The 16,825-nt window shown below is 38.1% G+C and overlaps 1 protein-coding gene across 1 annotated transcript; it reads left to right on the top strand.

Annotated features, from left to right (window-relative positions):
- The first annotated feature begins 530 nt into the window (after positions 1-530).
- LOC140244187 (cytochrome P450 1A1-like) lies at positions 531-8,028 on the top strand. The gene is made up of 4 exons (XM_072323822.1): positions 531-906; positions 2,052-2,698; positions 6,368-6,694; positions 7,915-8,028. The coding sequence occupies exons 1-4, from the start codon at positions 531-533 to the stop codon at positions 8,026-8,028; spliced, it is 1,464 nt and encodes a 487-aa protein (XP_072179923.1).
- Positions 8,029-16,825: the final 8,797 nt, after the last annotated feature.

The following is a 16,825-nucleotide window of genomic DNA, read 5'->3' as shown; positions in this document are numbered from 1 at the left end:
TTATATAGGCATATGTGGCCTGATGACGTTTACTGTACAGAATCAATGGTGAACACAGAATCCAAGTACAAAATCGGAGTACATGTATATGAAAATAACTGACTACATCGTCAGACTGAAATGAAATCTAAAATAGGAGTACTCCAAGACCAGTATAATGTCAGAATGCTCTTGAAAACAACAACTAGCTAGCACTCTCAAAATAGATTGATTAGGTACAAAACAACTCAGCCGAAATAAAAGAAGAAAATGATCACCCATAATTATGAGCTTTTTGTCTGTTTCCAGGTCCACTTACACGGGCAGAATTCACACGTTATTGCCTACTGCATGAATATCGTCTATTGTGATAGCATTGGTGGTCGCATGTGCATTGAGCAAACACCAAATTTGGAAAGTTTGTTACATACTATCCGCGAAGGAATCGTACAAACGTGACCTCATAAAAAAAAAACCCACCCAAAATAACTACTGTATTGTCTGTCTTATTGTTCACTTGCAGTAACACTTCTGTGGGTAATACGGCAAAGATGACAGGCATCCTACATGCTCAAATGCTGGCCGCCGGCATCTCGACGAATGTTGTTGCCGTTACTTTGGGCGTGGTTGTCGCCTACGCGCTGTCTTCAGTGATTCAACTACTGCGCCGCCAGCGTCAGCTTCCGCCGGGTCCCTGGGGTTGGCCCGTCGTCGGTCATCTATTTAGCCTCGGTTCCCGACCCGACCTAACTTTTCAGAAGCTCTCAGAAAGATTCGGTAGAGTGTTCAGCTTGAAAATCGGCACGAGGCTAGTTGTAGTCATCAGTGACCCGGATGTCGTGCGGGAGGCGTTCTTGCGACAAGGAGCTGTAACTAGCGGAAGAATACAACACCAATGGGGCTTGCTCGCTTTTGGAGAACAAGACGGTAGGTCGATGTCAATTCGGATAAACTTGTAGTTGTCAATGTTATGTTACACACACACACACACACACACAGAAAAAAGAAGGGCAAAACAATGTAGCAGAATATAGATAAGGAGTTCTCTAACACTACCAATTGATGTATTTATAGCTGTGACAGTTTCGACGACGGGCTGTCATCTTTCTCAAACGATAGGTAATCGGCATTGACGTATTGGCGCCAATAAGTAATCACCTAGGTGTGCCATCCGGGTAATAGTGCCATCAAAAATGTCAGACAGTTGGTATGCCCCCCCCCCCCCCCCCATCCCGGTTCATATTGTGGGGATTTTCGAAGTGATTATCATGCATAGAATGTCAAGTCTGGGATTTCACACTCGACCAATATTATCAAGTTTTATCCTGAGCAAAGTTGATCCCAAACTTCCACCCCGTTCTAAATTGTTTAGCATTGTTATTAAACGAGATGTGAATAAGATCAGCTCGGTTAGTTGAGGTGTCATACCAATACTCACATGATTATGCTTCATTCAGAAGTGTGTGTTTGTGTGTGTGTGTGTGAATGGGAACAATATGTATTTTCTTCTTGTTTCGTAAAACCCTGTACAATTTCGATACAGTAAATATGGTTGACGATCTCCACCGACACACAAAACGTCTTGCAAAATAAGTAAATTAGTTCCTTCAGATGTTAATTAATCTTCGAAAAATCTTCATTTATGAATACAGCAGGCTTATGTTGTGATGTAATAATGAAGCATCTGTTTTGTACATATATATATATATATATATATATATATATATATATGTATATGTTAGTGTATAGCCGAATTAAACATAAATGCGTAAAATTTAGCCTAAAAGCATTTAATGTCAATATTACCTCCTAAATTTTCAGCTGTCAGTGCTAAAGCCGTCACTAGCAAAATGATCTGTCTAATTCGCCTTGATGACGTGATGTTCGATATTCGAGTCATAGACTTTCGGAAGTTATAAAAGATGTAAAGCGTTGAAAGCTGAACATTCCGGAGGAAAATAGTGTGTATTGAGATCAAGCATTTAACACCAATTTCAAATGAAATACCAATGCAGAAGAGTTTCAACTCGAATTAATCTTGTTTGACCTGTATAACCATTATGCGCGAACAGAATGGCGGATAGTTTCTAATGAAGGACCGACGTGGAAGCTCATTAGGAAGATAATCGGTCCCGCCCTTCGTGATATCGGTCCATCAGGGAGTAAACTGGAGTCCATCATGCTGGAAGAAGTCGATCATCTTCTGGAAGTGTTAGATGCCCACGCTGACCGGATGGAAGGCTTTGATCCTAGTGACCACGTTATGATGGCAGCCTCGAATGTCATGTGTTCTCTGTTACACGGATCGCGCTTCGACTACAACGATGAGATGTTCTGCCACATACTGAAGGCTGCCAAGGTGATAGTGGGATGCCCAGGAAATAGATTTCTGATGAATATCTTTCCGTTTATGTACTACACGGAACCTTGGCGCCCGCTTCGAGAAAGTGGCGCCTTCCTGCGTAAACAGATGCTAAACTTTGTTGAGCGAGCGAAGGAGCACGGCGCCAGTGGCGAAGAGGTCAGTAGTCTGACCAGAAACATCTTAAACGAACTTCAGTCGACAAGCGAGGGCGATGTTGCAGACGCCAGCATTGTCGAGGAAAAGGGTATGTGGAGAATGCTGCTGGATCTTATTCTCGCGGGCTCCGATACCACTGCATGTACGATCCGATGGTCTCTCGTCATCATGGCATTTTACCCGGATGTACAGAGAAAGGTACATTAAAGATATTTGTGATTTCCTTTATTTTATCAACATTTCTAAATTTTCTAACTTCTCCCGTCATATGTCACGCTCACACCACGTTTCTCAAAGAATCAAATTTGAAGAAAAAAAAATTGAGAATTTGAAAAAAAGAAAAGAAATAGAGAATGAAATCCTAATTCAATATGTCGATTGAGTGAATGCAGCAATATTCAATGCAACACATCTGTGTCGTTTGGAGAAAATTGGACAGTGTTCTCTCAGATATCCTCTGGAATGATCTACCATTAGAAGTCCGGAAATCCCCAACTGTAGCAGTCTTTAAATCACGACTCAAAACACATCTTTTCATTAACTGTTCATTATTATCAAGCACATCAGAAGCTTTTGCAGCGCAGAAGAATATATGTCTTTAGGTTTTGCGCTTTATAAATTGATATATTATTATTATTATTATAAATATTATGAATCTGTGAAGTTTTTATGATGTCATTCCTGGGTAAGCAGGTAAGAAGACTACAACAATTTGTGACATCACTGCACGACAACGATAAGACGAAATGCGGGGAGAATTCTACTGAAATGTATTTTCTTAACAAGTACAAATTCCCCGACATGTTACTGCCATGTTAAGTATAATGTGTCCCAACTGCTTTTGGAAAGAAGTTAGTCTGATGCTCTTTCGACATGCTAGAAGGGAAAAAATGAGTGAAGCTTAGTCTTCAAATGTATCACATGATATATTGTATTATATTATATTATATTATATTATATCATATATATTATATTATATTATATTATTTTATATTATATTATATTATATTATATCATATATATTATATTATATTATATTATTTTATATTTATATAATATTGACTGGCCTCGAGGGAGATACCAGAAAATATTGCCCAAACTGAAAGAATATTGCCCGAGTCGAAGACGAGGGCAATATTCTTTCAGTGCGGGCAATATTTATCTGGTATCTCCCTCAAGGCCAGTCAATATCATAATTATTACCTATCCCCAAGGTAAATTAAGAAAATATGTGACTACAGCTATACACTATGATATAGATCAAGCCACATTTGACTACTTGTAGATCATCACCAACATGTCGAATAATTGAAAAATTGTTCATCAATGTATATTATTCAACTCCAACTTCAAAGATACATATGTAGTTGTAACAGGCGAACTTCAAACATCTGAACGCTTTTACACTTAAATTTATTTTTGCTTCTGTTTCAATTTGGAGAGTTGTAATAACTGATGGTCACTGTGCAGTTAGTCATTGTTTGACGCATCGTGCTGCTGGAACTAGTGGAAGTGGTCGACCTTGCATGAGTTGATTTATCGGCGTTCTTCTGCGGTACGTGTAATCGACACGCAGCGACGTCCTTGAATGTTTTCTCTTCGTGGTCGATCGGAATGTTTACATGAGGTGGGAAGAGAAGGAGTGGAATCTCTCTTCCCACCTCCCTGTTTTACAGTGCACTCCCGTTATAACGAACACGCGGTTATAACAAAATTCTGGTCATAACGAAGTAAAAATTTGGGCTGCAATGTCATCCACTCTATGTATTTCTATCGTTTATTTGTTCGCTTATAACAAAATTCCGATATGACAAAAGAATAACTGCCGGTCCCGAGGATTTCGTTATAACGAGAGCCCACTGTATATGTAAAACCCCGGATGCTCGTAATATGCTCTAATATCGCCCGCTGAACTCCCGACCCTGCAAAATACCAACTGTAATTGCCTCGCAAAACTACCTCCTATAGGTAATAATATATTTATATAATATTGACTGGCCTCGAGGGAGATACCAGAAAATATTGCCCAAACTGAAAGAATATTGCCCGAGTCGAAGACGAGGGCAATATTCTTTCAGTGCGGGCAATATTTATCTGGTATCTCCCTCAAGGCCAGTCAATATCATAATTATTACCTATCCCCAAGGTAAATTAAGATAATATGTGACTACAGCTATACACTATGATATAGATCAAGCCACATTTGACTACTTGTAGATCATCACCAACATGTCGAATAATTGAAAAATTGTTCATCAATGTATATTATTCAACTCCAACTTCAAAGATACATATGTAGTTGTAACAGGCGAACTTCAAACATCTGAACGCTTTTACACTTAAATTTATTTTTGCTTCTGTTTCAATTTGGAGAGTTGTAATAACTGATGGTCACTGTGCAGTTAGTCATTGTTTGACGCGTCGTGCTGCTGGAACTAGTGGAAGTGGTCGACCTTGTATGAGTTGATTTATCGGCGTTCTTCTGCGGTGCGTGTAATCGACACGCAGCGACGTCCTTGAATGTTTTCTCTTCGTGGTCGATCGGAATGTTTACATGAGGTGGGAAGAGAAGGAGTGGAATCTCTGTTCCCACCTCCCTGTTTTACAGTGCACTCCCGTTATAACGAACACGCGGTTATAACAAAATTCTGGTTATAACGAAGTAAAAATTTGGGCTGCAATGTCATCCACTCTATGTATTTCTATCGTTTATTTGTTCGCTTATAACAAAATTCCGATATGACAAAAGAATAACTGCCGGTCCCGAGGATTTCGTTATAACGAGAGCCCACTGTATATGTAAAACCCCGGATGCTCGTAATATGCTCTAATATCGCCCGCTGAACTCCCGACCCTGCAAAATACCAACTGTAATTGCCTCGCAAAACTACCTCGTATAGGTAATAATATATTTATATAATATTGACTGGCCTCGAGGGAGATACCAGAAATATTGCCCAAACTGAAAGAATATTGCCCGAGTCGAAGACGAGGGCAATATTCTTTCAGTGCGGGCAATATTTATCTGGTATCTCCCTCAAGGCCAGTCAATATCATAATTATTACCTATCCCCTAGGTAAATTAAGAAAATATGTGAATACAGCTATACACTATGATATAGATCAAGCCACATTTGACTACCTGTAGATCATCACCAACATGTCGAATAATTGAAAAATTGTTCATCAATGTATATCATTCAACTCCAACTTCAAAGATACATATGTAGTTGTAACAGGCGAACTTCAAACATCTGAACGCTTTTACACTTTATTTTTGCTTCTGTTTCAATTTGGAGAGTTGTAATAACTGATGGTCACTGTGCATTTTTTCATTGTTTGACGCGTCGTGCTGCTGGAACTAGTGGAAGTGGTCGACCTTGTATGAGTTGATTTATCGGCGTTCTTCTGCGGTGCGTGTAATCGACACGCAGCGAATTCCTTGAATGTTTTCTCTTCGCGGTCGATCGGAATGTTTACATGAGGTGAGAAGAGAAGGAGTGGAATCTCTCTTCCCATCTCCCTGTTTTACAGTGCACTCCCATTATAACGAACACGCGGTTATAACAAAAATCTGGTTATAACAAAGTAAAAATTTGGGCTGCAATGTCATACACTCTATGTATTTCTATCGTTTATTGGTTCGGTTATAACAAAATTCCGATATGACGAAAGAATAACTGCCGGTCCCGAGGATTTCGTTATAACGGGAGCCCACTGTATATGTAAAACCCCGGATGCTCGTAATATGCTCTAATATCGCCCGCTGAACTCCCGACCCTGCAAAATAACAACTGTAATTGCCTCGCAAAACTACCTCGTATAGGTAATAATATATTATATCATGTGCAACATGATATTCACTAGGTGCATGACGAACTGGACTTGAAGATCGGAGCGAAAAAGACGCTGACCCAACACGACCGCACAAAGACTCCCTACGTGGTGGCAACGTTACTAGAGGTGATACGTCTTCGGCCACTCGGCCCGCTCGGAATTCCGCATCTAACGTCACGGGAAACTCGGCTCGGGGATTACCTCATTCCGAAGGGCACGACGCTCTATGCGAACTTTATGGCCATGAACCACAGCGAGGCGTTCTGGGACGAGCCCGAGAGTTGTCGGCCGGAACGGTTTCTAGACAAAGGCACTGGCTGCGTCTTGAAGGCACACCCTGCCTTCATGCCATTCGGAGTGGGTAAGCAAAAGCTTAAAGTGCTTAATTGGCATTGGCATTATCATGGATTGAATTGCATAGGTAAAGTGGAGTGATCCATTATTTGTGGATTATAGTTCGAAAAATACGACAAACAAAGTAATAGAAAAAAAAGAATCGTACACTCGAGACTGAACAGCATGAAATGCTGTGATTTATCAATCAATAAGATGAACAATCCACAGTGGCCTGAAAACTACTCAAAGAACAGAAATCAGATATGCATGTCACTGACGGGCCTCAGCTGAAAAATATAACTTTTTGGAAAGAACAGCACAATACTCTGCCGTGCTTTAACCAAAGGTTCCTCTGTTCTACTACAATGACTACAAAGCCGAGAAAATCGGCCTTCACGTTTTGGAATTCCTCTGCACTGTAAAAAAAATCATTAATCTATATAGGTTGCCAGTCTTGCTCGATGTTCTGTCCGCTTGAAACCATTATTATTTGATAACTTTCTTGCCTCAAAGTTACAAAAATAATTTATGAATTGATAGATTTATTCATTTTCTATTATGCACCATTTTGTTTAGTTATATTTCCGGATACCGCATTTCATCTATTTCTGAAAAAAAAAAACACACACCCTTTCTGCCAATGTAATGTATTGGCAATATACTAGGTTTTTTTTTCTTTTTTTTTTCAATCTGACAAAAGGGTGTATCCTGAGATACACGCATCCTTTTACACAGGTTTCAAAAATTCTCTTAAGTATTGTTGCGAAGGGATGTATCTAGACATACCCTCTTCTGCCAGATCTAAACTCTCTTCTATGAAAATTCAGAGTTGTAAGCCTATGTACAGATACACCGTTTTTCCAAATCAAGAGAATACATAATAGCACATTTGATTTTCTGTTTTTCATTCTCAGGCCCTTGGTAATAAGATGGCACATCCGCAATGATTTATGAATTAAAGATGATACAGGTGATCATCTTTGAATTTATGTGCATTATTTTTCATCAAAAAAGTCGCTGATTAGTGTATATGACTTTCATGGTGTTTATATTCGTCAGTACTTGATCATGTTTGATATCTTATATCTGCTATATATGTATTCATTCATTCCCGATTTTGTGCGTGTGTGTGTGTGTGTATGTGTGTGTGTGTGTGTGTGCATGAGTTAGGCCCACGAATGTGCCCAGGGGAGTACATAGCGAGACTCGAGCTCTATTTCATCTTCGCGAGGATCATGCAGCGATACCGGATTGAGTTCCCCCCAGGAAACAAGCCCGACGAACTGGACGATGGGGTCTTTGAAGACATCATCCTGCATCCCCGACAGTGCAAGTTGGTTATCAGAAGACGTTGACGCTCTTGTTGCAAAGCTGGAATCCAACATAAAGTAGATATATACTGTATAGTAATGTATTATCGTCCTTTGATAGATATTGTCCATAATTCGATGCATTAACCGATTCCTTTCTAGAACCCACCTACATGTCTTTAACAATCCAGTCGCATTAATGGGATACCTATAGTGCAGCAGCTCTATTACGTATTATGAGTGATAATAGCCCAACTGTTCTATCCCAAGGGAGCACTTTCCACCGAGTGCAATTATCGCAAATTACCATGAAGTTTAATAAAGTCATTAGTCTTATGCAAAGCTGGTGACTGCTAAAGAACGGTCAATGAACATTGCTTCAAAGAATAGTATGTCAAATGTCAAAAGATGATTTATCATTTTGTATCATAACAATAATTATTCTCAATTCAACTGAAGTGAAGCGAGAGTGGGCATTATCTTTCACTGTCTACCTGCCAAGCATTCCTGTAGAGATACTTCCTTTTGCTTCTTATTCGCTCTATTCTGTAGTGATTTGTAAGTGCTTTCTAATACACTTTTTAGCACTTTACCTTTGTTTCCTTTAAATCTTCAGGAATAGAACTCATCATCATGATTTTGGTTATTAACTTATTTCAAATCAATATGCACATATGAACGAACATCATGCTATTAGTTATTGGGTTTTTTGTGCGTGTGTGTGGATGTATACGTTATGTGGCCACTGAGGAAACACGTTGTTAGAAAGTCCTTACTGCAGGCAGCCGCAGGAGCAATGAGTGCACGTCACGGGACCGACACCCACGAGTCATACAGTCCACGAGTTATACAGCCCACGAGTTATACAGCCCACGAGACCGACATATTTAAAGGGCGTGTACAGTTCTGGTTGAGTTGAGGATTTAGCTTTTAACGTTTTGTGAGATATTCAGGAACCACTCTATGAGATGTCAAAGAGCATGCAATTCTAAGGGGTATCAAAAATTTATTTGATGAAAATCAGTTTTGAAATGGCTGAGATATCCAAAAACAAGGTGAAACAAAGAGATCCTAATAAAAGGCGTGGCCTGTCGCCTTTTATCATTATCACATTTTTTTTTATATATCTCAGCCATTTCAAAACCAATTTTCATCAAATAAACGTTATAAAAGGCGTGGCCTGTCGCCTTTTATCATTATCACATTTTTTTTTAATATCTCAGCCATTTCAAAACCAATTTTCATCAAATAAACGTTGAGTCCTTCTTAAAATTACGCGCTCTTTCATATTTCATAAGAGGTTTCTCATTACCTCACTAAGGAATGTTCAAAACATGAATCCCCACCTCGACCAGTACTGTACAGTCCATTTAAGCCCCGTTCTGTAATGTCGAACTTGTGGGCTATTTTTACCTAGTGTCAAACCCATGGTCCTTATTTGCCTATAAGTGTCATAGACTGTATGACTCGAGGGCTGTATGGACTCCGTGGGTGTCGGTCTCTTGGGATGACCCCCCCCCCCCCCCCGAGTTTCCTCCACAGGACCTTGTTGATCATTTAGTCCTGACTAAGGCACTGCAGCAGTTATCCTCAGACCTATACCATGGACCTAACCATTGAGAATCTGTCCCTGGTCATATCCATGGGCAGCGGAAAGGTCAAAGATCTGTACAATCGCGCCCTCCCTTGATTGAGAAGAATCTCTTATACTGCGGAACCCCCCAATTTTTTGTTTTCTTGGGATTTTTTTTCAGTGCTTTCAGTTCAGTTCAATATCATTATGTAACGTTTCATGATACACAAAAAATGGGAAGAAAATTCAAATGTCATAAAGGCAGATGAAAAACGTTAATTATGCATAATAGACTAACGAAACATGTAATGAAAAAATACTGACAAAATGGATAGAATATAAAATCTAGAACTGTAAATAATTGATGTCATTTCAAACCGAATATGAATGGTTTATTTATTCATGACATTGTCATGCAATGCAAGGGGCTGGGGAGGGATGATGCCTGTATAGACTGACACAGCATAAGACAGCTCAGTGAATAAGATCTAAAGACAATATATTATACTATATATATTTTTTTTTTCTATTTTTTTGCTTAAGGTATTGTGAACAGGAGAGAGTATCGTAGCGTGGGCTGTTGTACTCATTGAATAATTAAGTGATTGCTAATGTTTTTATAACGTTTATAACTCACCAGTAGAGCTCTCGTATAAAAATTTATCTTCCATTTTTATTCTAAATGATTTAGAAATGAAAATTGCTGTATGTAATCAAGGAAAATAGTTCCGTACATCCGGCCCATGATGATAATGATGATGTCTAAGCGATGCATGATCTGTTAAGAGTTTCGGATTATTCAATAATGAATACCATTAAGAGTAGGCCTCCTATACGTTTGCATGAGAAGCGGTTTTCTTTTTTTTTTTCAGGAATGAAACCTTTATTCTATGTTATACCAATTACTTCAGTAAGCTAATTCCAGGTTAAATTAAGTTTATGACTGGTAATGCCTAGCGATTGTGTACTATTTGTTTTTGTGCAACCATAAACCATAAACCATCACTCTTATTTTAATGCGCATGAGAAGGCTCGTTTGCAACAGTTGTTATGTTGTTAAAAATGTTTTTTTTTTTAATCGTTTTGCTCAAATCAAAATACAATATCTTACATTTGAACCATTTTCATTATTTGATCAGTCCTGCATCTAAAATACTAGTATTAATTTGGGCACTGAGACTTTTATAGGAGGTAAGCATAGTAGTATATCATTAGCTCATATACTGAATTTTTAATTTTGATGATGAATTGATATTGATCTGTATAATTTATACTATAGTAGATTAATAAGGGGCCGATTATGGAGCACTGAGAACCCCATTAGATGAATTAGATATTAGAAAAAAATGAATTGCACCCGGCACTGAAAACAAAATTTTGCCTAATAGATAAACAACCTTTAAACCAAGATAAAGTTTTTCGTAATCGATAGTGTCGAATGCCTCACGTAAGTACATGCAGAATGCCATAGCGTGTTTTCTTGTTTAATGAAGTCGGTGATTTTTATTCAACAATTGTGTGATATTAAACTCAGTTGAATAGTTCTATCTCTTCTAAACCCAAACTGTGACATATCAAAGATATTATTAGTTGTTAGGAATGATAATAGTCTATTATAAACAAGCTTTTTAAATATTTTTGATACAACAGGTATCAAAATAATTGGACGATAGTTGGTAACGTTGGATTAATCGTTGGTCGTTGGTCATTTTTGTATAAATGTATAACTTGAACAATTTCTAACATATTCGGACCTGTGCCTTTCAATAGAGACAAATTGAATGTTTATTCAACCAGTGATTCAATGATATATATATATGTATTTTTTTAAGCACTTTCATACTTATGTCATCATATTCTTCCGATGTCTTGGATTAAACGATTTTGCAATATTTGCTGTACCACTCTTATCTGATAAAAGAAAATTGATTAGGTTAATGAATGGGTAAGAAATCTGGAAAATGGAATGCTATTGTATCTTGGAGGCTGTCTTGGGACCGACGGAAGCAAAATAAGGAGCTAAATGTGTTTTGATGTCTGCGGCATTTTTTACTTCTTGATTGCTAACGTTAACTGAATCAGTTATCATTATTACTATCTTTTTTTTTTAATTGCTTTCCGTGTTGAATGTAAAGCACTTTCCGCATTTCTAAATTCTATATTAAGTCGTTGAATAAAAATCATGTTCATCGGATGACCCCCAAAAGGAAGATAGCAACTTTTATTTTTTGACTTTTCAATAAATAAAACGAATATTTCCTTCTATTAAATTAAAATGCATTCTTTGATTGTTTATCTGTCTGAACTCTCTTTTGTAATGTATTATTTGTGATCACTTCAAACATATGCATAGACTAGAGACATAAATCATAGAATGTATACAAAATTATCATTTCCTTCTGTCATAGACCATCAATATATCGTTGCAGGTGGGATAAACGTGCAAAGAATTCATGATTTAGATCTCGCAGATGTACAGGAATATCTGCAACAATGCTTTACATGCATCAGCGGGAGGCGCTGTGGCATGGTGGATGAGACTCCCGACTCCTAACTCCCATTCGGACAATCCGCCCAGCGCTTACTTCCTTGGACAAGGTGTTTGTAACCACTGTCCCTCACGCCCAAGTTGTATTTTTAATGGGTATCTTGCAACGCTTGGGTAATAATAACGGCAGGGCCCTCTGGTACAGCAGTGGCAACACCGAAGAGGCTGTTCCCTGGGCAAAGAAGACAATACATTGTAATAATAATAATAATAATAATAATAATAATAATAATAATAATAATAATAATAATAATATTAATGATAATTATAATAATAATAATAATCATTATATCTTGCAAACATGATCGTGAAGAACCAGAAACGAAACATTCATAAACAAATCAATCTTTGAATAAATTGAGATTATTTCTTACGTATTATGTAATATACTGTGTACCATAATATAGATAAGTCGTAATTTGAATACACTATAAGTTATGGGCATGGAAACCTTTTTGGCGAAAGTGTATACTCTACCTTTAGTCACGTATCCTCCCGTGCTAAATTTGAATGCACTATGGCGAATTTGAACGCACACTGCACATATTTGGCTTCCCTATATGGCGATTTTGAATGAGTATTAAATTCGCATTTTTGGTTATCCTTATGGTTGCCTATCCTTAATGCAAAATTGAATTACCTATCCATACTCTTGAATTGCTTGCACTAAGCGCGAAATACGACGGGGAAAAACCTAAGCCTACTGCGGTACTGGTTATGATAATGATTGTGCATAAAGTTTATATGCAAATATTTGATTTCTATCACTTATTTTTAGCGTTGATTGAGCCTTGATAGAGCCAACGGCTCCTCAAAGTGATCTGGGCCCCATTTCATAAAAGATGTTAGGACGACAACTCTTGCTGGAATGACAACTTTCAATGGCAACATCCAATCAGGAAGCTGGATTCTTGTCGTTACTATGACCACTGTCATTCCAGCAAGACTTGCTATCATATCAACTTTTTATGAAATGGGGCCCTGGTCTGTGCCATTTTCCCCCCGCATGGGATAACAGTAGCATGATGATTATGTATTATACGTACTTGCCGTTTTGAAAAGAAGTTGCTCATGACAAACTTGATTGATTATATGGTACATGAGTAAACATCTGAGCGTTTTTTATTCACATCACCATTATGTAACTGAGCATACCCGCGTATTTTATGTGTAGGCTTAAATGTTATAATGCTTAATGCAATACGAGTGTCAGAAACCATTCGTCAGGGAACAAACAGGACCAATTAGGTACACGTTGCAACAATCAAACCAGACTAACACAATCACAAACAAAACAAAACAACAACAACAACACACACACGCACACACACACACACACACACACACACACAAGCCAACTATATTGACAAACCCAAGCTGAAGTGGAAAGAGAAAGGGAATATGGTGACATTTCCGTTTCCAAAGCCATGTGTTTGGTATGATACGGCGGCTTGTATGCGAGCCTTGCTCATCATAACTTCATGGGAACGTTGGTCTTATGATGAATCATTAATAGCGTGTCACAGCAGCAGTTAATCAGTGCTAACGGTAAACTGTGATAACTGTTGCCAAGTCTGTTTTATGCTTCCTAAATTAGTTTTTCCCCTTCACATGATACAATGTAAACTATTGCACGTATTTTCAGAGGTCTTTTCACCGCTAATACAAGGTTTATCTTAGATTTCCACCTTCACATGATTCAAAGTAAACCATTGCGGGTGTTTTCAGAGGTCTTTTCACGGGTAGTACAAGGTTTATCTTGAATTAGGAGTTAACGCAACATGGCATTTTATGATAGAACCTACTGTCGTGAACGCCTTTGATCTTTGCGTTGTACGGCAATGAAAATATCTAATATATATCTCCCAGAATTGCGTTAAATTCGCCTCGAGGTTGTCCGGAAACTACACTAAAAAGATAACCCATAGGAATGAGACGGTTATTGCATTCGTCGCAACCGCTAATTAAAAGAGAGAAAGAATCGTCAATTAGCCTGTAAGAGATGATATTACATGATGATTTGACATGAAAGTGATAATAATATGATATTCATAATAATATGCAACTCCGGGTTACCTTTTAGAGGATTACAGTCTACAAGGCGTCATCATATAGAATCAGTTTATGATAGTCATGATAATGATAGACGTTGGTTTTGTTTGGTTTCATTTCAGTTGGTTTTTTTTCCATGTACAGCAACAAGAAGATAGTGTACCTTATGCAAAGAATTAGACGATACAAATTTCAAAATATTGGTGACCACGCGGTCAACGCTGTTCCGAATATTGTACGACAGAAGGAACGAATAGAGACATTGCTCACTCTCAGTTACCCAGCGCCTATATTCGGTATCCACGTCTCACCAACGGTGTCGACCGGCTCGCGGCCATGCAGGTTTGTCGTATTCTAAGCCTCGTCTGTCTTCCACTTTGGTACTGCCTCCACAAGGTTTAACTATTTATTTTTTCAAACAGGGTAGCCCTTTTAGTAAAAAAAAAAAAAGAAAAAAAGAAAAAAAAAAGAGCTACAAGGGTCCCCGCACAATATAGACAAAAGAGATACAAGTACATAGGTCCTACATTCAAATACACAAAAATACGATTAAAACAAAATCACACTTTTTATATGTGCCAATATTAATAACAATCATGACAAGATCACATCGTTTGAAAAATGATACCAAGAATGAGGAAAAAACGATTGGTGTGTGCAGACTCAAACAGTCTCAAACAACAATAACAAACATAAAGTGCCAGTAACATAACTTTTACCACAAAAATGAATATGTTGCAAAGAGTATTTTGTAAATTGTACAGATCAAATATAGAATATATTAAAATTCTTAAAAAAACACAAGTGATAGTCAAATTCTAAATTTGAAGGATGAAATTGTAGGCCTACTCTTCTACCTAAATAGAGAGAAAATGCCAATGACGTCTGCTGCTACACTATGTCACGAAGCTGCCGTAACCACTGAGTCCACGGTGTCACATATTGGGTTAGATAGGAAGATTGTGCCTTTCTTCAGATACAGTTTCGGTTGAGATGGGGTTTAGGTCTCCAGTGTTTGTGTTTTGGGGGGATATTTTTTCTCTTTTTTTTTGTTGATAATGAGAAACCTCTTATGAAATAAGAAAAAAAAAGCATAATTAAAAAAAGAATCTAAGAGGAATTCAAAGTTTATTTTATGAAAATTGGTTTTGAAATGTCTAAGATATCCAAAACAAAGCGATCCTAATAAAAGCTGGGTCCCACCTTTTATTATGATCGCTTTGTTTTTGGACCTCAAAGCCATTTCAAACCCGATTTTCATGAAATAAACTTTCATTTCTTCTTAGAATTGTATGCTCTTTAACATTTCATAGAACAGTTTCTCAGTACCTCGCAAAAAGTTAAGCTGAATCTTTACATCAAACAATACTATATAATCATTCCTTTAAGCCAACACAGGATGCGCTGGCGACTCCTCGCACCATCATCCGCCGTTCTACAGTGTGTCTACAAGCTCTTGGTCTTCACGGATGTTGCTGTCAAGAAGAACAGAGTGCTGCCTTTATGTCACCAGGCAGGGCAAACCTAGCTAGAGTTACAGGTTAAGTTGCAAGCTCCATCATCATAGACATGTCACTTGGCTACAATTTCAGATTGAAAAGCTTTTCCGTCGCCACTGCCAGCAGACTGGATGTCGGCCACAACACCGCGCATGCGTTCTCACTGACAATGAACCCGATGTCTCTTGATCCGCAAGGCAGAGGACTCGATCGACAACCGTAATACCCCGCGATATGTCCTTGGTGGTCAGAGTGTCAAGATTTTGAGGTGCACCTATGCTTATCTCCACCAATGCCCTCGGCCCTGGACGACCCGTCTCCTTACATCGCTTCACCAGTAGGTAGAGCACTTGGGCGCCATCTGTGGAAAGCTGTCGTCAATCGACATGTTTTCTTTCTTTCTTTTCGATTCAGTGTTGTTAACGTGATTTGATACACAACGCCACCTGTGGTGATTATTCAGCCTGTTTATGCGTTGATTATTCTGATGGCGATTGCTTTATCTTGGTCTGCTGGAAATGTGTTGAATAAATGGTTGTTCTACGCAAACGAACACCCCCTCAGCTACTTGCCTATCAGGTGAAATTGCTCATGGCAAATCATGGTGCTATAAGTGTATATTGATGAGACTGCACATCCTCAGTGTATCAGTATGTACACTAGTACACAAGTACACTAGTTTTCATAGACTATGAAATGTGTAGATTTTGAATGTATCTAATAATTGGTTTCATGGTAGAAATTGAAACTATCGGTAGTCAAGGCGTCATTCAAAACTCAGCGATTCCCGTCACACACACATCGACTATATTACTGACATATGGTCATAAGGCCATAAGCATGATATGGCCAAAAATATTTTTTTTTTAGTTATTTTAGATATTGATTGTTATACGCCTTTGATTTGCCTCGATTTATCAACAAATCGTAAGGCTGTCTTTATCGTTGAAGTGCGTTCAAAGTTCACTGCAGAGAACGTCCTTACTATACGTCGCGTATACAAACCATAACATAATATTATGTATGACATACAGATGTAGTTACGGTATCTTAAGCATTCATTCGGGCTTTGTGAATTGACAATGGTATTCAGATCACTTAGATGTTCTCAACTGACGGTAATTCACTTGTACCTATGGAGGCATCTTTATCTACTTTTATAACATTTGC

Source organism: Diadema setosum, chromosome 2 (assembly GCF_964275005.1).
Source record: "Diadema setosum chromosome 2, eeDiaSeto1, whole genome shotgun sequence".
In the NCBI taxonomy this organism is placed as follows: domain Eukaryota; kingdom Metazoa; phylum Echinodermata; class Echinoidea; order Diadematoida; family Diadematidae; genus Diadema; species Diadema setosum.
This window is presented reverse-complemented; position numbering and strand designations above follow the sequence as displayed.